The sequence below is a fragment of the Lactuca saligna genome, chromosome 4 (genome assembly GCF_052625555.1).
Source record: "Lactuca saligna cultivar CGN05327 chromosome 4, ASM5262555v1, whole genome shotgun sequence".
NCBI classification, from domain to species: Eukaryota; Viridiplantae; Streptophyta; class Magnoliopsida; order Asterales; family Asteraceae; genus Lactuca; species Lactuca saligna.
In genome coordinates, this window is record NC_136420.1 from 316,415,615 (window position 1) to 316,439,849 (window position 24,235).

The 24,235-nt window shown below is 34.3% G+C and overlaps 2 protein-coding genes across 5 annotated transcripts; one reads left to right on the forward strand and one right to left on the reverse strand.

Annotated features, from left to right (window-relative positions):
• The first annotated feature begins 598 nt into the window (after positions 1 to 598).
• LOC145044017 (ABC transporter B family member 27-like) lies at positions 599 to 16,909 on the forward strand. 4 transcript variants are annotated; one of them, XM_078992819.1, is made up of 19 exons: positions 599 to 722; positions 819 to 916; positions 10,456 to 10,560; positions 10,738 to 10,812; positions 10,892 to 10,927; positions 11,446 to 11,520; positions 11,626 to 11,750; positions 11,840 to 11,939; positions 12,050 to 12,221; positions 12,735 to 12,853; positions 12,934 to 13,044; positions 13,623 to 13,767; positions 13,845 to 13,977; positions 14,060 to 14,135; positions 14,297 to 14,362; positions 14,747 to 14,854; positions 16,008 to 16,115; positions 16,191 to 16,388; positions 16,484 to 16,909. In XM_078992819.1, exons 2-19 carry the CDS (start codon positions 839 to 841, stop codon positions 16,688 to 16,690), a joined length of 2,037 nt encoding a protein of 678 aa, XP_078848945.1. In that variant the 5' UTR covers positions 599 to 722; positions 819 to 838; the 3' UTR covers positions 16,691 to 16,909. The 4 variants fall into 4 exon arrangements, with proteins under 4 accessions (XP_078848945.1, XP_078848947.1, XP_078848948.1 ...); XM_078992821.1 differs by having other exon boundaries at positions 684 to 916; XM_078992822.1 differs by having other exon boundaries at positions 686 to 921.
• A 1,642-nt stretch (positions 16,910 to 18,551) lies between these two features.
• Positions 18,552 to 22,078, reverse strand: LOC145044018 (receptor-like protein kinase FERONIA). Its single transcript, XM_078992824.1, has one exon. The coding sequence runs from the start codon at positions 22,047 to 22,049 to the stop codon at positions 18,588 to 18,590; it is 3,462 nt and encodes a 1,153-aa protein (XP_078848950.1). The 5' UTR covers positions 22,050 to 22,078; the 3' UTR covers positions 18,552 to 18,587.
• Between the last annotated feature and the right edge of the window lie 2,157 nt (positions 22,079 to 24,235).

Consider the following 24,235-nt stretch of genomic DNA (forward strand, 5'->3'; position numbering starts at 1 on the left):
TTGAAGTGTATCATGTTCAAATACATCTTTGCCTTGTTGACGAGTACTTGTATTTTTTTAGAGACGAGAAAGACAAATTAAAAACCACACCTTCAGTTTAGAGACTACCAACTTGGATCGGCTTTCCCAATTTAAAAACCACACCGTCAATTTTGTATCGGTTTCAGATTCTCGGTTTCGATTGTTGTGGTTTTTTTGGATTGGTTCGGCTTTTGCTTACCTTATTAAAAGATCAACTGATATAAGAATTTATTAAATATTGCTTTATAATTTATCTTATAAATAGTTGCATTATTGATTTATAAAAATTGTGGATAAAAGATGTGGACTTTTAAAGAACAAATATGATATGATGAGAAATATGAGATTTCAAAATATATCAAATTTACTCATTTGATTTGATTTTATGTCTTTTTATATTTTATAGCTATCTTATTAACTAGTTTTTTTACAAATATATTTTCTATTACCTAGCTATAAACTATCTTTTGCGTTAGTACGACTAACACGTACTTATACTTATGGTGATAATTATATATTACCACACTAACCAAACTTTGTAGGTATCTTTAAAGTGGAAAGGTACAATACGGTCTAATGTCATTTTAATATAAAGCCTTCAATCATCCGTTTGTCTAGTTTAAGTAAAGATTGCCTAAACATAGAGTAAACATTCCCAACACAATCAAACTTTCGGTTCCTCAACGTGTTCTTGATCAAAGGCAAATTAATTCTTTCTGTTCTTAAAACATATTTCCTGCAATTTGGTTTAGAGGTGAACGAAAAATCAGTTGTTGACAACTCTTATGTTTGTTAAGGTTTTTGCGAAGCTTGTGAAATGGGGAAGAAGAAATATTTGGATTGGACAAGCCGGTCGATTATGTTCACCGGAGGATTTTCCTTCGTGAAGAAAAATGTGAGGTTCTCTTTTTTTCTTTTTGATCTTCGTTTTTGTTATAATTCTTGTTGTGTCACAAATCTAAATCTATATATTGAACCTAGATCATATGTTTGCTTTGATAGAAAATTTTTAATTCAATCACGACAAAAGTTAGTTCATCTAAGTCATTAATTTAGTACTAACAGATTAAATAAATAAAATTAGGTTTTAGTAAAACGAAAACAAATGAAATAGTAAAGAAGTCATACAAAGTAAGTTTGCTAACGTAAAATCAAATCATGATACTAGGGTTACAAATAATCATTCATTAGTTGGATAACAAGTTAACAACCTCTTGATGATCTAGATCATGAATCAAACTAGGGTTACAAATAATCATTCATTAGTTGGATAACAAGTTAACAACCTCTTGATGATCTAGATCATGAATCAAACGCTAGAAAATACCGATTTATTAATACAAAGTATACCCAAAATTTTTGTTTTTAAACTTATAATCAATCTAGTGTACATTTCACATTTGTATTAACAAAGTGATACAATAAGTTATCAAAAATAATCATACATTAATATTTTTTAACAACAAATTTAATCTATTTTTAAACTACTCTTAAATCAATTATGTTCCAGACAAGATTGAACCCTCAATTTCATTGAGGGAGAGCAACACCAGGTACAAATGGGCTTAAAACCCTTTTGGTATACACAAATAAATAATATGATGATTTGAGTCTTTTGCTACCAAACTTCATACTTCTCCACCATATATTTATTGTGTGGATGTGGAATGATTGTAGGCCAATCATTTTACTTATTTTAAAAAAGTGATTAATACATATTATTGAATTAAATATAATTGAAAAATATCATCTAATTTAATTATAAGGATATTTTAGTCAATTAATATAGATTTAACAAAAGAAAATTGTATATTTTAAGGGATCATAGATTCTATTGATTTTAAAAATCTGAGTTTACAAAGTATAATTCTTTTAATTCGGACATTCTGACAGAATATGCTTATGAGTATATTTAAAAATAAAAATATTTTTAAACCATAAATAATAAAAATATTCTTGAACCATAAATAATAAAAATATTCTTGAACCTGTTTCTTGATCATGACTTTAAAAACTTCCTGTAGAATAATAAATTCTTGAACCATCAATTGAAGAATAAAAACAAAAATTACATTAATTCTTATATAATATGAGTAACAATTACTAAGAATTACATTTAATGTTAAGAATAAAACTAAAAAAACTTTCAAACCCGGAAAGAAAACATCAAAATCTAACAAAAACACTAATACATTCTAAAAGAATAATGTTGCTAAGAATCACTTTCAATTTTTTGGTTCGTTCTTGAAACATCAATTTCTGTGAAAATAAAACCAATTGTAGTTTAGAATCCAATCATGCATAAGCAAATGAAAAATAAAAACTAAATTCATTTGGAAAAATATGCGGACTTGTGAATTGCACCAAAACCAATAACCAAGGATTGTATAACATGCATAAATAAGTGAGAAAATATCCAAATTTCATTCCAACGGAATTGGAATTCATGATTCCATTCCAGTAGAATTGGAATTCAAGATTCAATTACCGTATGCATTCTGTTGGAATTACCGCATATGTTTTACTTAACCTGATCATTATGTGAAAAAGAAATAAATAAAAAATCAAATCCCTAGCTTTCAACTTGCATTTAGCAAGTAAAACTCAAATATTGAAGCTGAAATTATGAAGCAACACCACTTTACATTTACCAGGTAAAGAATCAATTTCGAAACCGATTAAATATCATAAATCATAACAATCAATATGTCAAACAAATGCAATTAAAAGTCAGTTTATATTAAACTGTGAAATAGATTGACAATCTTCAAAATCAGAAATCATATGAATTCAACAACATTCACAAATATTTAGGATGCAAATCAGTTTTAATCTATCAAAAAAAATATGCAGGGGGACTGCCAACTATAGTAGCAGTTGCTGCAGATTTCAATGACTTTCGCCGCTCGGTTTTTTCAATATTCTGAAAGATGTGAAAAGTTGAGAACTTGAGACAATACTCAAAGCGGAATACATGAAGCATGAATGCAATTAGCTGATTCAAAATAGGGGATCATAGAAAATAATATCATCATTGAGGACAAAGTAAGTGCTTAAAGAACTAACCTCCCTTATGCAAGCTATCATAGGCATTTTGTCATTGTTCAAAGCATCAAGAATGTATCAGGTGATTTGAACAAAAATAGGTCCTGTCATAACAGTTGCTCCTATCTTCTTGGGCTTAGTTTTCTAAAAAAAAAAGCAAGGCTCCTTAATTCGTTCATGACTATAGTAGAGTAAAAAAAGAGTAAAAAAATCATTACCTCTTGCAATGTGTAATCACAGAGAAGAAGTATAAAATAAAATAGGAGTACCTGTTGTCAATCTAGTCCACGAACAAATGGAACATGATAGTGGCGTTCGTCGATGGAAATTGATGTAGATACGAGGCAGCAGTCGCCTCGCGTTCTTCCTATCGATGGAAGATGATGGCGACGTTCCTCTTCCCGTCGACCCTCATTGCCAAACTACACTCATCGAGACCTTGTCGCTGATCGTTTCCCCATCAACACCACTGGTGGAGAACCAAAAGTGTTGGATCCTGATTGAGTTTTTTAAGGCTTAAAAGCTCATCGTGTGTGTGTGTGTGTATATATATATATATATATATATATATATATATATATATATATATATATATATATAAAGTTATGATTTTTTTTTCATTCGAAATTAATATTTAAAATTAATTGTTCCCATAAAAAATGAGAATCTAAGGATATTATTTTCTACCATTATATATTAAATAAATTTAAAATTAATTAAAATTGAAATGATTGGTTTACATCTACATAATATTTAGTTAGAATACTTAAATCTCTATCTTTCTCTCTCTCTCTCTCTCTCTCTCTCTCTCTCTATATATATATATATATATATATATATATATATATATATATATATATATATATATATATATATATATATATATATATAACCAACAAATCATTACAAACTCCATGACACTTATCGATAAACATAGTATATAAAGTATTTTTTTTCGTAAATTCCTAAATATATAGGTTTACAACTACTCAAACTATTATTTTAACCATTAGCTCTCCTTAGTAGATTTACAACGACTTAAGTAATAATTATACTCTAATAACGTTTCCCTATGATATTACAACTCCATGGGCTACAACTATGTCTAAATAATATTTTCCTATTGGTATTACAACCATGCAGCTACCACTACAACATATTCATGTACAGGTATAGTATTAAGGCCACTAAGGAACCATTGACTTGTATTTCTCAAAAGATGGTATTATGGCTAGCAAGGCTACCACCACTCTCTAATAACAAAATACAAGTATGATATTACAACGACTTAGTGGATTTACAACGACTTAAGTAATAGTTATACTCTAATAACGTTTCCCTATGATATTACAACCCCATGGGCTACAACTATGTCTAAATAATATTTTCCTAGTGGTATTACAACCATGCAGCTACCACTACAACATATTCATGTACACGTATAGTATTAAGGCCACTAAGGATACCATTGACTTGTATTTCTCAAAAGATGGTATTATGGCTAGCAAGGCTACCACCACTCTCTAATAACAAAATACAAGTATGGTATTACGACCATCAAGACTACATTGACTTGTATTTCTCTAATGAGGGTATTACAACCACCAAGGCTACCACCATATTCAAATAACAGTGTAAAAATGTAGTGTTACTACCAACAAGCATGTCATTGACTTGAAATGCACTAATAATGATATTACAACCACCATGGCTTTCACCATATTTTGAGAAAAGGGTTAATGTCACTATAGCCCTTTAACCCATCGTTATCTACAAACTTTCAATAAACCGAAAAATAGGAATTTATGAAAATTTAAACAAAGAAGATGAAGCAAGAACATTCAAACCATCATCTCTCTTATAAAAAAAATCCCAGAACATATCATGTTCATTTCTACTCTAAACAGGAACAAGATACATAAATTAATAATGAAATGGGTTTTCGATTCAATCTAAAATCTGCAATCCGATAAAATGATGCATAAACCCATATTTTCCAGAGAAAAATAAAACATTCAAATCATCTTAAAAAAAATCTTGCAGAACTAAGTTTTTTTTTTTGGAACAAAAAAAGCTTGAACTGCATTATGAAATTAAACTTATTTGTTTCATAACTCCAATCCGAATAGATGACACTTGAAAGCATAGATGAATCTCATCTTGATCTTGATTTAGAAAAAAATCGCAACAAAATATCGATTTTCCAAAAACCCTAGATCCGACGATGAAGATTTGGTGGTATTGATGAAATCAGAAGGTGGAGGTGAAGATTCGATCTATCATCATCAATCTACTATCTTCGTCTTCAAAATCCTAGATACAAAAACACATAAACCATCTTCGATCTACTACAGAAGATGAAGGTTCAAAAAAAACCAAATACAAAATTGGTGTGAAGGTGGAGATAAAAAAAACGTTGGATTTACAGTACGTGGTGTTCTTGGGAGATAGTGACATTCTTTTGGAAATCGATGTGACGATTCAAATCAACGGTCGAGCTCGAGTATTCATTTTTTTCCCTTGATTCCTAACAAAACTAAACAAAGTAATGGATTAAACTAAAGATTTATACTTTAAAACTTGGGATTATACATTTGTGAGTAGAAGATTTTCTCCTTTACCTCTCATCGAGAATAATTTCAAAGTCATTTTGTGTTTATAGATGGAATTCACATTGACAAGGTCGAAGAAATTAGGAGAATGAATGAATTGGAAGCAACATTATTGCCTTTTTCATGTTCAGAAGATGCATTTCCAAAGAGATGCCACATAGATTATTCTCTTAATTTTAGTTTTTTAAATAAATATAAAAAAACCAAATAAGCTTACTCTAACCTGTAAAAGCGGCATCAAATGTGTTTTTCCCTATTTAGCAGGTAAAACATAAGTCTATGCCCTTAGAATACAAAAAAATAGCATAAGTGACATTTTAAAACAGAAATTGATGGCTACAATGACATTTACCCTTGATAAAAATATACAAGTATATCATTACAGCCAACAACATTGTCATTGACATCCAATTCACTAATGATGATATTACGACCACCAAGGTTATCACCTTATACTAATAACTATAAACATTGTTATAATGATACTCTATAATAACCACTCGGCCATACTTGATCTTTGTTCCATACTTTAGACAAATGTAATAGTTATATTCAATTGTAACTGTTCAACGACCTACATTTACATTGTTGCGTTCAGCATAAATGTTCACACAACTTAGATAAATAACTTATATAATACAATAGTCATCAACTAAAACCATCTACGTACATTCGAATCATTAAAACCACTACATCGATTCACTATAACTAATAGCCATAAACAGCTACACTAACACTTCATAGCTCATAACAAATACAACTAAACTATTTATTTAACTCATGTAGCATAACTTAACTATAAATAAGCTAAATAAACTCATTAATCCACATAGCAATAACTTGTTATAAAACTTAGTGATACCAATTTAATAGAACTCTCAACCATATACAACCCTATAAGCTTTTAACTCATAATATATTATTCCACAATAACCATTATATTGTATTTATCACATCACATAATAATAATCACATATCTAAATAACATTTATTAGAAAAATTACTCACCATGATAGAGTCTTATATGCAAGAGATTCTAATTCCCAAAGTCTTGTAATTTCCCTTTTAAGTCGGGAGTTCTAATTGAATTATATATAAGCTTTTAACTCATAATGTATTATTCCACAATAACCATTGTATTTATCACATAACATAATAATAATCACATATCTAAATAACATTTATTAGAAAAATTACTCACCATGATAGAGTCTTATATGCAAGAGATTCTAATTCCCAAAGTCTTGTAATTTCCCTTTAAGTAGGAGTTCCAATTGAATTTTATATATATATATATATATATATATATATATATATATATATATATATATATATATATATATATATATATATATATATATAGGGAAAGGATCAAATGAGAAAACCTAAAAGGTTGAGAACGCGAGAACAAGTATTTCGTTTGTGATTCCATGTATTCATTTGTGGAGAAATGATAAATTTTTACGCACAATCAACATGAATATGCTTTTTCTCTTCAATTGAAATTAAATGCGTAAAAATTTATCATTTCTCCACAAATGAATACATGGAATCGCAAATGAATATACTTTGTTCTCGCGTTCTCAACCTTTTTGGTGTTCTCATTTGATCCTACTCCTATATATATATATATATATATATATATATATATATATATATATATATATATATATATATATATATATATATATATATATATATATATATATGGAAAAGTGAATATACCCTTAAGGGTATATAAGCTTAGGTACCCAAATTCACCATACTACATCGTTTTGTATCATATATGGACATTGTAATTGTCCAATGTTCTTATAATTCATCTTCTAAATTGAATTACTTCTAAGATTTTTATAAATTTCATATTTAACTTCCTCTTATATAATTGTCATTTTCAACAATAATATATATAACCTAGTAAGTGTTCAACAAAAAGATGTGATGTAAGAGGAAGATAATAGTGAAAATTTAAAAATATTAAATATAAATCAAGTTAAGGTTTGAAGTTTAACAATATTATAATGAATATATCAAACAAAACGACGTATTATTATGAGTTTGAGTACCTAAACTTATATACCCTTAAGGGTATATTCACTTTTTCCATATATATATATATATATATATATATATATATATATATATATATATATATATATATATATAAACTATTTGTATAAGAGACAATTACTATTCATTTTCCCTTGTTATTTCTAGAATAAAAATGCTTAAATACATATTAAATTGCTACTTTGACATCATATAATACAAAATGTAAAATAAACATCTATTTAGAAATATAGATTTTGTTTGTGACCAAAACAGATTTTTATATTTACATTTTTCTCCTCAAGTGATTTTGATTTAATAGTTTTTATCATTCATAATTTTAAAATTAAATAACCGGTGTTTTATAAGTTATGATTGGGTCCATTTCTTTATTTTAAAGTCATGTTTTTGGTTTCTAATAGAATTTCTTTTTATACTTTTCATTTTTATTGATTTTCTTAAGATACATTTTAAATCTTATGATTGGGTCCACGAACTAACCGACGACCGGAAGTTCTTACAGAATCTCATATGTCGTTCCAACGCTTCTGCCTCTGACTCCGAACAAGATCTCTCCATCTCTTCCTTCACAGCCTCCATACAAAGTCCACAAATCCACCGCCCCACTCGCATACAAAGTCCACAAATCCACCGCTTCTGCCATCTCTCACCGTCGCAATATACGTCGGCATACATTCCTCCATCAGCCGCAACACTCGCATTTCACAAACTCCACATCGCCACCATCATCTACCTTCATCGACGTTAATTTCACTTCGATACCAGATATCAGAATCGTATCCTTCACCATTATCGCGATCATTATATATCAAAATCAACCAATCAGAGAAAAAAAGAAATAAACTACTCTCAATTCGGAAATCTCTATTTTATTATTATCATTTTTTTTAAGAGTTAGGTATGGTATTTTCTAATTAATAAAATATTATTTCAAACAAAAAATTCTATATGAAAGTTAATAAAACATTTAATTAGAGGTATAATAATAATTTTAGATAATTTTGAGAACCAAGTAAAATTGTAAAAACTAAAGGCTAATTTTATACATACAACCAATTGCTTCATGTACTCCTATTTGAGTGAGTGATGGTGTATACACTATCATTTAACAATTTATATAAGTGAGGGGATACATATAGTAACATTAAAACTAAACACTTAGGGTGGAAGAAGTGATATCACTCTTAACACATTGACATATGATTTTTTTTAATTTTTTAAAAGCCACTTAAACTTAATATGTTTAACACAAAAAAGATAAGGAGTGATAGTATGCAAATTTAATAAGTTTGATTTTATAAAATTAAAAAGAAATAAGTAAAGAAAAATGCTAAACACCAATCAGATCACACACCTCTCCACTTTCTCTCTCCTTTCTCCTCTCACTACACCCCTACATTTAGGCTTGACAATTCTCGATACGATCCGTGACACGACACGATAAACAGACTTGGTTTGAGTTTTTCAAGCCACCAACATGCCAACACGCTAACCAGTCAACATGTTTATTAAACATGTCATATATGAGTTTCTCAAAAAATATACGGGCTGACCCACCAACCCGATTAGAATTTTAATAAAAAAATCATATATTTTATAGATATATTATACCATTGACCATTTGACCCGTAGGTAACAAACTATTTCATTTGCTGATTTGCAACACGTTTGCTCTAAATAACCTCACAAACAAAATCGAATAAGCCCTCTCCTGGGCTCTCCTTTGTAGTAAACGAACTCATGAAGAATGAATGGCGACATGAATGATTAAATCATTGATGTCATCGAACAACGTCGACTCCTGAACATGAGTCGTGCCTGAACGACGAACACATTAGGCAATCGATTTGCTATGATCAAACCTACGATTGAGTATTTGCTTCAGGGACCTTTTGTATGTCGCCTAAGTTATTCTTTTCTCTTAGTCTTCCGATTACAAGTTCTTTTCTCTCAGTCTTCCCATTACAAGGTACAATTGCATACAAATTTGGTTTTTATCCGGAAAGTGAAGTGTGTATGTGTGGTTATAATAGGAATGCATAGTCGAGTCCTATCAGTATGTTTAATTATCAATTTTATTTATGGAATCAGATCCACGAATCTACGAACTCAAATCTAATTAACGAATCCGCCAACCTATGAACTCGTATAAATAAGTAGGTTAACAGGTCATATATGAGTTTATGTTTCAAACCCGCCAACTCATGACCTATATAGTTAAAATTATGAGTTGTGTTCGGGTTGGTGTATTTTGACTTTTCGATCCGCTAACCTGCAATCTGCAAACCCGAACATGACACGATCGCATCGCGAGTCTCTTTGGCGAGCTCCCTTAGCGTTAGCGCGAGCTAGGGATCGGGAGTGGTTGTTGGCGACCTTGGCGAGCCTGTCGAGACCTACTCCCCAATGCCTTTCAAAATAAAACCACATGGAAACACATAGAAACTTTAATAGCTGTCAAATACCATGCAATGTTTTGGCAAGTATTATTTACAAGATTCCAAGGAAAAACTGAAAAAGAGAATCGGATGTGGTTACCCACCAAACAACTTTTTTATGTCCTTTCTAGACGACTGAACAAAAGTCAACATTCCCAAAAACATGCCGCGTTGCGTTCATTGATGTGTTCTTGATCAAGCGAATCGGTTCTTTTTCCGTTTTCTTATAAAATATTTCCAACAACCCTGCAAACTCCATGTTTCTTTAGGGTTTACTGAAATCTTGTGAAATGGGGAAGAACAAGCATTTGGATTGGACAAGCCGATCGATCATCTCTTCCGGAGGTGACAGAGTTCCACTAATCAGAAAAAATGTAAGATTCCCTTTTTGTTTTTTACACCAATTACATCTGTTTCCGTTGTATTTCTTTCTCTATCCCTAAATTTATCAAAACGAGATCATAGTTGATCAGTGCTTGCTTTTTTCAGTTGCATTAACTTCGAATTTCATTATGGAACACAATCAATCAATTAGTATTTCTTGATTTTAGGTCAAGAGAAATGAGAATGAAGTCGGGTCATCAAATGGTCCAGCAACAGACCTCGAGTACGGAGACGCAATACAGGTGATCATCGTTTTTTGTTTTCGATTCTATATATTTTTCCTTATGCAATTAAAAAACATAACTTTTATCATGAATTTAGGCAGCAAATGTTGGATTTTCCAGAGTTCTACTTTTGGTAAGTACACAATTTCCATAAACAACAATTAGGCTATATTGTGTTTGTTATAGTGAACTAGCCCACTAGACAAACTTTCTAGGACTATTTTCTATCACTTTGACGAGGAGGGCATTATTGTCTTTTACATAGATTTTTGAAAGGGACAAAAAAAAATGCAATTTTTGTCCCATTGACGTTAGTCCGAGACAAATGGAGTACAATTTATTTTGTCTTGTCATGTCGGTACGAGTCCAAATTCAGTGCAACCTGTTCCTTCATGTCATTCAGTCCAATCAGTACAACTTGTCATATCATATCATACTTGTCCCAAGTCCAATCCAATTCAATACAGTCTATTCTGTCATGTCATGTGAGTCCTGTTCCAATGCAGTACAACTTGTTTTCTCATGTCAAGTTAGTCTGATACAACCTGTTCTGTCATGTCATATCATGTCAGTCTCAGTCCAATGCATTACAAGTTGTGTCATGCCATATTGTAAGATTTAACAATCATTATCTTTTTACTTACATTGTAGGCAAAACCTGATGCAGGGAGGCTCATCATTGCAACAATTGCTCTACTAATAGCTTCAACTTCAAGCCTGCTTATAGTACGCCACTTTCCAAGTCGATAGAATTATCTAAAAGAAAAGATTAAAAAAAAAACGTTAAATTTATTTTAACGAATTGTAAAGCGTGTTATATGATGTTATCAGCCATCTTTTGGTGGGAGGATTATCGACATTGTATCAAGAGACATAAAGACACCCGAAGAGCAAACTGAAGCTCTGAATGCTGTTAAGGACACTATCTTAGCCGTTGTGTTGGTGGTTGTTGTTGGGTGTGTTTCTTTTCCCATTTAAATCACATAAAACTTAAATTGTTCTTGGAATGGCATTTATGTAATTATATGTAACTTTTTGGTCTTAGTTCATTCTCAACAGCGCTCCGGGCATGGTTGTTTTCTTCCGCTAGTGAACGGGTTGTTGCTCGTTTGAGAAAGGATTTGTTCAGCCACCTTATGCAACAAGTGAGTTTCTTGATGTTTAATAGCATTGTACTTTCAATTTGTTTATTATTAGTAAAATATGCAACTTTTTTTTTTTTTTTTTTTTTTTTTTTTTTTTTTTTTTTAAACAGGAAATAGCTTTCTATGATGTTACTAGAACAGGAGAATTACTCAGTCGATTATCTGAAGACACACAAATTATAAAAAATGCTGCAACTACTAATCTCTCTGAGGCACTTCGAAATTTGACTACAGCATTTATTGGTCTTGGCTTCATGTTCTCTTCTTCGTGGAAGCTAACATGTAAATTTTCGGTCTTGTAATGTAATTTTTAGTAAATTACATTTTTGGTCCCTGAGGATAGCTGAGTTTTGCAATTTTGATCCCAGATAGTTTTCTCTTGCAATTTTGGTCCTTATTTGAGCTTTTTGTAGCACTCTTTGGTCCTTTTCCGATAAAATGACTATTTTTGGGACCAAATTTGCAAAAACTAACTATACTTTAATCTCCCAGTATATCGATTTTTGTCACTGTTCTAAGAAAATGACTATATTTTTGGGACCAAAGTTGCAAAAATCAGCTACACTTAAGGGAAAAAAATAATAATTCAAATCGTTACAAAAACCTCAAATGAAGACCAAAGTTGCAAAAGAAAAGTTTTTGGGACCCGAATTGTAAAACCCCGCTATTATTAAGGGCCAAAAATGTAATTAACTCTATAATGTTAGTTCCCATTTGTTTTACATAGAAAGACAGTACAATAATGTAATTTATGGATGATAGATTTATTTTATTTTATTCTTTTTTTTTGTGAAGTGTTGGCTTTGGTTGTTGTGCCAATAATATCGGTAGCTGTGCGCTACTTTGGAAGGTACCTTCGAGAACTGTCTCATGCAACACAAGCTGCAGCTGCAGTTGCTGCCTCAATTGCCGAGGTTTGTTTAATCCTTTTAAATTTTATAAAATTTTGGTTGACTTTTTGTATAAATTGTCAAAACGTAAATTTGACCTACAGGAATCTTTTGGAGCCATTCGAACAGTGAGATCTTTTGCACAAGAATCCTATGCGATTTCAACCTACTCTGAAAAAGTTGATGAGACTCTAAACCTTGGCCTCCGACAAGCAGTAAGCCTTTGTTTGACTTGTTTGACTCAATAGGAAAAGTCTCATTTTCTTGACTTTCTGTATTACTTTGTTCTATTGAAATGTAAGGGTAAAATAGTCATTTAGGTGTTGTTTGTTTTTTCTAAAAAACCACTTCAAACCATTTATTGCTGCAACACTTGGCCCTTTGCAGTTGTTTGTTTTTTAAAAGACGTCTGACTTAAAAACTGTTGCGCGTGTAGTGTGTGACGCATCTTTAGACCAACTGCTTCAAACCTCTTCACACTTTATTTTAACTTACTGCAACAGTCTGCAGACGTTAAAAAACAAACAGACTTTTTATTAAATGCTGCAGCCGTTTGGTCCACCTCTTCTACTGCTACAGAGGGTTGTAGAGGTGGTTCGCAGACTTTAGACATTTTCGCTTCGAAAAAACAAACAGCACCTTAGTCTCGTTTAGACGGTTTTATTCGGTCTAAAAAAGAAACAACCTTATGTAAGAGGATGAGCCTGATTCGGTCAGATTCATAGTGTTTGATGGATCTGACTCACTCAACAACAGTCAAACAGTGTCTTATAATTACTTGTTTATATGACAGAAAGTCACGGGTATATTTTCTGGTGGTATGAGTGGAGCATCAACATTGTCAGTGATCACAGTGGTGATATATGGAGCTTACTTGACTATTACACGTGCGATGACAGCTGGCTCGCTTACATCATTCATTCTCTACAGCCTCACAGGTATTATTCCTTTTATTTGTCTCAATAATCTTTTTTCTTTATTTTGACTTAAAATAACCAAAGTATCAAAATTGCAGTTGGGTCTTCGATATCTTCATTATCAGGATTATATACAACTGCCATGAAAGCTGCTGGAGCAAGTAGGAGAGTTTTTCAGCTTCTCGATCGTGTGTCCAGCTTGGCAAAACCCGGGACCCAATGCCCCGTTGGGTGTGTATTGTGTGTGTGTGTGTTTATGCCACGTGGACATGTGGTTGTTACTTTTTGTTTGATTATGGTTTTTTAATTGTAGTGATCCAGATGGAGATGTTGAACTAGATGATGTTTGGTTTGCTTATCCTTCTCGACCTAATCATATGGTACTTAAGGTAAATAAATATAAATTAAGATAATTTGACCATGTTGTTGCATCTTTTTTTATTTTATTTTTATATGTTCGTTGACATCAAAATCACAATCTAATACAGACACAGTACAAACTGTTTTTTCACGTGTAACAAACGGATTCTCACGACTTTTTTGTGTACAGGGGATAACACTAAAATTGAGACCCGGTTCGAAAGTAGCCTTGGTGGGACCCAGTGGTGGCGGAAAGGTATTGTGAAAGTTGTTATATTTGTGTTAAGAGTAAATTACAAGAATGGTCCTTGTGGTATGTCAAAAGTTGCAGGTTCGGTCCATGTTTTTTTTTCCTAAAGTTGTCCCTAACTTTGGTTTTTGTTTGGAGAAATGAGAATGGTTTTTGGCGCATGTGTAATGACTTTTTTTTACCTTTAAGGGCAGAATGGTCATTTTGATTGGTGAAGGACTATTCTCGGGGGGAAAAACCATAGTTAGAGACAACCTTGGAACAAAAAAACGAACGTGGACTGAACCTGGAATTATTGGTATACTGTAGGGACCATTCTTGTAACTCACTTTTTGTTTTAAGATCATTAATAAGCCATTAAATCTTGATTACAACCTCGTTTCTCCATAGACCACCATCGCGAATTTGATCGAAAGATTTTACGATCCATCAAACGGAAAGATTTTGCTAAACGGGGTTCCATTACCCGAAATATCACACGAATTTCTACACAAAAAGGTAAATCTAATCCTCCAATTCACGTTATAAAACCTTAGGTTGCGTTTAGTTACGGAAAAACAATTTTCATTTTCTGTTTTTTGTTTTCCCTTTTCGATTTTCATTTTCCGTTTTCATTTTTCATTGAAAAATTTTGAAAACGCGTTTAGTTAAACTTATTCATTTTTCATTTTCAGTTTTAGAAAATTAGAAAACGTGTTTAGATGTGTATTTTTCTATCGGTTTTCATTTTTAGAAAACGGTAGTGGTGGTAGGGTGTGGGTGGGGGCGGTGACGGTAGCGGATCGGCGGCGGCGGTGGTGATGACAGGCGATGGTGGTGGCAGCGACAGTTGTGTCAGTGGTGGTGATGGTGGCGGCAGCGGTGGTGGTGGTGCTAGTGACGGGTTAGTGGTGGTGGTGGTGGTGGTGGTGATGGTAGGTCGGTGATTGTCGTGGTGGTGTTGGGTGGGTGGGGGTGCGAGTGTGTGTTTGTGGGGGTAGGTGTAGGTTTGTGTGTGTGTGTGGGGGGGGGGGGGGGGGGGGTTGGTGGGTGTGTGGGTGGGTATGTATGTGTGTATGTTTGTGGGTGAGTTTGTGTGTGTATGTGTGGGTTGGTGTGTGTGTGTGTGTGTGTATGGGTGGGTATGTATGTGTGTGTTTGTGGGTGTGTGTGTGTGTGTGTGTGTGGGTATGTATGTGTATGTGTGTGTGTGAGGGTCGGTGTGTGTGGGTATGTATGTATGTGTGTATGTGTGTGTTTGTGGGTGGGTGGGTATGTATGTGTGTGTGGGTGTGTGAGTGGGTATGTATGTGTTTGTGGGTTGGTGTGTGTGTGTGTACGGGTGAGTGGGTGTGTGTGTGGGTGGGGGTAGGTAGAGGTGGATGGGGTAGAGTGGGTGTGTGTTTATAAAAAAAATTTGGAATTAGAAAAATGTGGAAAACAATGATTATCAGTTTTCCAAAATTTTACAACTTCTTTGTAATTTTAGAAAACGGAAAATTTTCATTTTCCGTGAAAAATTTAGAAAAATAGACGAACTAAACGCGTTTTCAAAATTCTCATTTTTCTTGGAAAATTTTTCCGGAAAACGATCCATTTTTCCGCAACTAAACGCACCCTTACATTCTCCACATATGTGAAAAAAATTCCATCTTTTCTTGCTATGTTTAAGGTGAGTATAGTGAGCCAGGAGCCTGTTCTATTCAACTGTTCTATAGAAGATAACATTGCTTACGGATTCGACGGAAAAGCCACCAGTTCTGAAATCGAAAACGTTGCTGTAAGGGTTCTTCTTTTTTCTTTCAATTCAATTGTTTTTTCAGAAAATTATACGTTCTCGAGCTTATGAAAACAGAAAATGGCGAATGCCCATGATTTTGTGTCGTCGTTTCCGGAGAAATACCAAACGGTGGTTGGAGAACGTGGATTACGGTTGTCGGGAGGTCAAAAACAACGAATTGCAATCGCTAGAGCGCTCCTGATGAACCCTAGAGTTTTGCTATTGGATGAAGCCACAAGCGCTTTAGATGCAGAAAGTGAATATCTCGTTCAGGTGACACACATACAGACACAATTTCACGCAGTTGTATGAATCCTAGAGTTTTGCTAATGGTTGATTTTTGGGTGTGGGTGTTTTTGTATGAATAGGATGCCATGGACTCGTTAATGCAAGGGAGGACGGTGTTAGTGATAGCTCACCGGCTGTCGACGGTGAAAAGCGCCGACACGGTGGCGGTGATTTCCGATGGGCAGATTGCAGAAAGTGGGACCCACGAAGAGCTTCTTAACATGAACGGGATTTACACTGCACTTGTAAGGCGGCAATTGCAAGTTACACAAAATGGAGAAGTGTAATTTTGACTTTTGAGTTTGACTATTGGAGGGGTCGAGTGAAAATTGACGTTTTTAACCCATGGCAATAGTAAAAAGTAAAATCAACAGAGTGATTGATATCCTTTCGGATGCAATTGAGAGCTCAATCAGAGGAGTTTGTTTCCAAAGATTGTATGTATTGTTAGAACAACATTTGTATTTAAGGGGTTTTGTATGATATAGATTCGATTCGCCACCTAAGGTGTAACTTTGATTTTGGTAGAACTTCAGGTATAAAATTAGATAAAAACTAAAATCTAAAATCTCTGAAAAGGTACTTGAAGATTAGAATAAAAATCTCCTACCATCAAATAATTTTTTTTCTTCTCAAAACCTAACAGCTTAAAACACTCCATTCGAACACCCGTTAATCAGAAAAGTTATATAAGGTTGTTTTTATTTTTACTTAATAATATATAATTAGGGATTAACATCGGTCCGGACTCAAATTCGACCAAGAACCAATAACCAATTTAGTGTGAAATGGAGAATCGGAAATTGGACTAAACACCCTGACTTCGGTTCCAACTGATTCAATTCTACAAAGAAGTGTTTTATTTTGATATGTGTTTGGGTCCGGACACAGCCCGAACCAAATTGAGAACCCAACTGAATACCCTTGCTTCACCTCCAACCGTTCCGATTCGATTATACAAGGAAGTGTACTTGAAACATCTTTTGGTTAGAATAAAAGCTACTATTCTCTTTTTAAAACCTAAAACTCCAAAACCCTTAATCTGAAATGCCATATAAGTTTTATTTATTTATTCATTTATTTATTTTTTTTATTTATTTAATAGGGTATAACATGGTTCTAAATAACGTAAGGCGTGACTTGGCGGTAATGTCAATCATCAAGCTTTTTCGAGCCTTGGCAAGTCATGATGTTTGTAAGGCGTGACTTAAGGCGACAATTTTCTATATAATTAATATTTTTATATGTATTTTCAACTTTTATTCATTTTTATACACATATATGAGTTAAGGCGGTGTTTTGGCAAAACTTGGCGGCAGGTGCAAGCCTTGGAGCCGTGGTGCACCATGGCGGAGCCATGACGAGCTTTTTAGAACCTTGGGGTATAATTAAGGATGAACATCAGTTCAAACCGAACCGGACCAAGAACCGATGAACCGTGAATCGATTTAGTCGGAAGTAGATAACCGGGAACCATACCAAATACCTCAACTCTGGTTCGACTATACACGGGAATCTGTCTTTTTAGGGATGTGTTCGTGTCGTAACCAGGTCCGAATCCAAATATGAACAGAAGAATCGAAAATTTATTTTGTTGGAAATTGAGAACATGGTCCGAATCGAACCATGAACACAAGAACCCAGCTGAATACTTATTATTATTATTATTATTATTATTATTATTATTATTATTATTATTATTATTAAATGCTCATCCATTAGATATAATGACTTAATGATTAAGCCGCACTTCGGCACTATGTTTACTTAGGCTATGAGGTATCAACACGCGTGAAAGTTACTCCACATCATCATCTATACACCTTCACAACTCATTTACTATTCATGAGGGTGGTGTTCACTAGTGAACAAGAGTGAGACAGAAGAGATAGATAGAGAGAAAGAAGAGATAGATAGAAAGACGGTTTTGATTGGGTGTGAGAACTCGTAATTGGCTTCAATCCATACCCGATGGCCTTATGTACTTTCCTTCTTTTACCTACCAATAGTTTTCATTTTACAATTGATAAATAACATAAAAAAATTATTTATTAAAATATAAATATAGAACGTTCATTTAATTTCATTCGACGATTTATTACTCTAAAAAAACAATCTTATAGTTATATATAGTTATATACACTGACAATTACAAATTAAGTTGATCAAGTACAAAAAAATGGTTTACATGTTTTTGGAAACCGAACTGCCATTACTCAATTTAGCAACATCTTGTTGTTGAACTGCAAATCTAAGGGCTTTAACAACTTCACTCATCAATGGTCGTTCATTGCTCTGGTCAACCAAACAACGCTCAGTAATCTTGATGAACTCTTTCAAGCTTTCAGGTGCTATTTTCCCCTTTAAACTCGGGTCAATCGTCTTATGAATCGTCCCTTTCGCTATATTACTCTTCACCCAGCTTCTTAAGAACACTTGATCTCTTTGAAGCGTGTGATCTTCTAGCTTTCGACCACATAATACTTCTAACAACACTAACCCAAATGAATAAACATCAGATTTTTCATTCGGTTTTGTGCTATTAGCAAACATTAATTCAGGATCCAAGTACCCTAAGCAATTGCCTATAACCCCAGTGAGATTATCCGAAACAGCATAAAGTGGACCCACCTTTGTAAAACCATAATCAGAAACCTTTCCCACCCATTTTTCATCCAACAAAATGTTTCCAGGGTTGACGTCGCGATGAACAACAGGTTGCCCACCAACTGTATGAAGAAATGCTAACCCTTGTGCTGCATCGATACAAATCCGAAGTCTTTGTTTCCAAGTGAGTGGATCGCTGATTTGGGTGCCATAAAGATGACTACGTAAGCTACCGTTTACCATATACTCATAAACAAGAATCATCTCTGACTTATGGTAGCAATACCCAATCAATGAAACCAAATGGGTGTCACGAAATTGAGCTAATGTCTCGATTTCTTTGCTAAATTCATGCACGATTTCGGTTTTTTTCAACCAGTTTTCAATCAAGAATTTCTTGAATCGCTTCATGGCAACCACTCGACTTCCATAATCGATGTAACCCTTATACACGATGCTAAAATCACCCGAACCCACAATGAGATTTTCATCAAAATCGTTTGTGGCCGAGTGAATTTCAGAAAGAAGAAACCGGCGAAAACCGTCGTCGGTTGTCTTCGAGCTACTCACCGAGACAAACGAGTCCAATTTTGCGGTTTTTGACCCGTTCCAAAGCAAATCCCATCTCCAACTCTTCAATCTTTTCGGCTTTAAACTCTTTTTTGATGTTCCTTTTGGAGATATAACATATTGTTCTTCGGGCATGAACCAATCTCCTCTTTCTTGTTGCTCAATTGCGAATTCGAGGCCCGAGATTACACTAGCCATGCTCGGTCTTCTTTTCGGTTGATTTTCCGTGCATTTTTCCGCTAAATCCGTAAATATTTTCAAACAATGAGGCGAGATTTCGCCTCGTAGATTCGGGTCGATAATTTGGTCCATTTTGCCCTCACGGATGCTTTGGCGGGCCCATAATGCGAGACTGCGTTGGTCTTCTTCGAGCCCGGGGTCCACTGCGGGCCGTCCACATAGAACTTCAAATAACACCACACCAAACGCGTACACATCGGATTTTCTCGATAACTTACGGGACAAAAAGTAGTCCGGGTCGAGGTATCCAACCGTTCCTTTTATATTTGTGCTAACGTAAGATTTTTGTAAAATTCGGCTCGTGTTTTCGACTTTCGATAACCCGAAATCCGAAATTTTCCCGACGAAATCCTCGTCGAGTAAAATATTCGATGTTTTTACATCACGGTGAATCACACCGTGATGTGTCCCGGTATGTAAGTAGTCGAGCCCACGAGCTGCGCCTACGCAAATCTTGAGTCGTTGGTCCCACGGAAGTGACTCGAATCGGTTACTTTGGTCTTCACCAAGGTTAAAAAGATGTTCGGCTAGTGTCCCATGTGGCATATATTCGTAAACAAGGATCATCTCTGTTCCATCGTGGCAATATCCAATGAGTGAAACAAGATGATTGTGTCGAAGGCGACAAATCATTTGAATTTCCGTCCAAAACTCAAGCGTGTTTTCTTTCGATCTCGAACTCATTCGTTTAACAGCGACCGTTTTCCCGCCATCGATCACACCTTTATACACTTTAGCAAAGCCTCCGATCCCGATCACCAACGCCTCGTCGAAATCACGGGTCGCTTCGTTGATTTCTAATAACGAGAAACAACGCGAAGTCTCCCCGGATGTTGATGGGGTTGAAACGTTCTTTTTCCCGAGCTTTTCCTCCCAAAACCATCGTTGGATGTACACAATTATGTTTAATGCTGTAACTATAGCGATGAGTTTTGTCGCTATCACGTTTAGGGTGCCAAAAATTGGTAATTTTGGTAACCAATTTGGCGATGAATTGGGTTGAAACGCAGGGTTTGAACCCGCAAGACTATCGTCGGGGTTACTTAGCTTGAAAATTTCTAACGCGTTTAACTTACTTTCGGTTAAGCCGTTTTTTGAAAAGATAACGATTGAAAGATCAGACATACCGTTCGTTTTATCCCCTCTCATTGCTGTCACGTAATCTTTATAAACCGCGATCCCGTACCCGCCACTCCATTTGCTGACATCAACGTTTTTCTCTGCTATTTGGTTGTTGACAATGACATCAAATTCTCCATTACTTCTCTTCGCGGATTCGTATTGACAAAAATGAATCCGAATTAAATACCGGAATCCGAAATCGACCGGTAATTTCCACGTAAAAGTTGTTGATTTCTTTCCTTTGGTTGACCATGATGTTTGATAGACCTTAAGAGGTGCGGAAAATGAGGGTGAGTTTGTGTACTTGATCATGGTAGTAGCATGGTAAACCGGTGAAACTTTGTTCTTCTCCAATAAGTAATCGGAGTCTTTTGACCATCGTCGGAGCATTCCCGTGTCTTCGACCGGAAAAATGGCGGTTCCGCCTGTGTTCAACCGGTGAACCGCCTCGAGTGCGGTGGTGTTGTCGATGTAGAAGTTATACCGGTGAGGCCCAATGGCTTCCGGCCCCGGTTTGCCTTCCGGTGTGTAATACAGCCCGGAAGGCATCGAGACAATCTCAATTCCATTCACAAAACCGTAAAATTTACCGTAACCCGGAGAGATTGTTATGGTTAATTCACGATTTTCATCTACGCTTACGCAAAACTCTTTCGAGAACGAGATCACGCCGAGAGTTCGAGCAGTTTTCGAAGCACTAAAGTTGTGTAGGAGTTTGTACGGCCCCGCTTGGACCGTGAACAAATCGGTAGATGTTTCAAACCCGATGTAGGACGCAGGATTGAAATGTAACCGAAGGAATTTTGGCCCGGGGTAGAGTTTAAATGTGTAGAGGAACGGTGAGTGGGAGGCTCGCGCAGTCAAATACGGGACCGGGTCGCCAGAAAGAGAGGTGTGGACAGCTCTTGTCCTTATCGAGTTACGAGCCTGGTTCCTCGAGAGACTGGAATCGTCAGTCCAGTCTCGTCCGTCAAGTGCGGATGAGTTCCCGATCGACCCACAATTAACTGCAATGTGGTCGATCGGGTAGTAGGGAGCTGGTAAGCTCCCTTCGACAATAAAAAATCGTTGAAGGATGAATAGATAGAGGAGAGGATTGAGGTACATTTTAGTATGTATGTATGTATGTGTGTGGGTGTTAGTGTGTGCTTTGTAGTTGTAAGGATCAAAGATTCGATATATATTCTTGTTAGGATCAAGTGGTCAACTAACAGCAAATATAGAAAATAGACATGCGAAGCATAACTGCATAAAGTATGTCTTCAAGATTCACAAGGCACACGTTGTTTGAAGGTTAGCAGAGAAACATATTTGAGCAGAAAAGATGGGACCCATAAAAATAGTATAGACATAGTGATATTAATCATCAACAGAACCCCATAATTTCCACATGATACATAATAAGGCATCTCAATTTTGTTAATGGGAAATTACCATATTTGTATAGATTGTATAATTATATATAGAAGTTGAAATTTTGTTGGCGATAACAAGTAACCGGATATTGTTTTAGAATGAGTTACAACCTGACAAGTTGGGTGTCACCGGCCCGCTAATTAACATTCGTATATTTAGCCATAAAAATGATAAAAATAACGTTAGATAAATTAGTGAAAGCGCTGATAAAAATGATGTTACACAAATTAACTGATAAATAAACTAGCTACAATATATAAATAATATAAAAATACATATAAAAAACTAATTATATATATATATATATATATATATATATATATATATATATATATATATATATATATATATATATATATATATATATATAAAGGTACTAAACCTCTAAAATATGTCGTTTTAACATACTAAATATACTCAGTTTGGTTTCACTTGTTAAATATATCATTCTCCATAACATTTCTTTCCTTCATTATCGTTTTATAATCTCCGTTTTCTTTCCTCAATTATCGTTTATTACTTCATCCAAGTGAACATTACTAAACCCTAAACCTAAACCAAACCCTAAATTTAAACCCTAAACACTGAAGCTAAACCCTAAACCCTAAATCTAAACACTAAACCCTAAACTCTAAACCCTAAACCCTAAACCCCAAACCCTAAACCTTAACCTTAAACCCTAAACCCTAAACATAAACCTAAACCTTAAACCCTAAACCCTAAACTCTAAACCCTAAACCCTATTGTATCGATCTTGAATTTACATCGTGAAGTATTAATCGTGAACCCATTAACCGTAATCTTTATATAGTAAAACAATGTATTTTCAAGAGCTTTAGTACCTAAGCTTAGGTGGAGCTGTAATGTATATTCCCTTTTCCCTATATATATATATATATATATATATATATATATATATATATATATATATATATATTGTCTATCCTTAGCTACAGTAAATATGCTAAGGATTTGGTAAAAATGATCCTCAATCTATATGTGTTATAATTTGCTATTTTCTATATTCTGTGTATACGTGTTTTTCTTTATACTGATCAAAGGTTTAATACGTGTGCGTGTCATGGACACCTGTTTTTTCTCCTGTGTTTATTATCGATCACCATATTCTTTTCATTTGCCCACCACCCTTACTTCCAATAGATATTCCACCGGCTTCCTCATTCATTTTTTCATTATTCCACCCCTTCACTGACTTCACCAACTGTGTTATTCTTTCTTTAAAGAAGCTTATCGGTTCCTTGTATATTTTTTTCAAGGCCTATGTTAGAATCCTTACGCTTGCTGATGTCTTCTGTGATTAAGGGATAATCTTGTTCCTGGTTGCATATTTGAATATCGTTCGAAGGAACTAGAAATCCTCTTTTTCATTGTTGTCGGTGCTATCATCTCTCAATATCAGGCACTCACTTCCTTTCTCTTTCTCTGTTTTCTTTGTACTTATGGCATCTCTAATGGCATTTTATTACCGTGTTTGTAGGTTTATGCTTCGAATTGTGTGATTTTGTATTTTTCATTTCCGCTTTCGCTCTTGAAGATGAGTAGTAGAAATCGATTGGATGGTGATTACAAATACTTCTTGTCATATCAATTTGATTGTAAGTATCTCACCTCTAATTTGTTTTCTTTTTTTGGACTTTGTTGTTTTTTCAAATAACACTTCTTACCTTCTAAAGCTCGGTTTGATACACTTCTATCACTTTTCTGTTATCAAAGCTTCTTTTTTTTTTTGGAAAGGAAACTTCTCTAAAATGAGGGTTTCCGGGCCAGCTTTCGCGCACCGACTAATCCTCTGCTGCAAACATAAATCTTTGCCTCATGCTCTGGAGTCACTGCAGGCGAACCTCCATGACCACAAG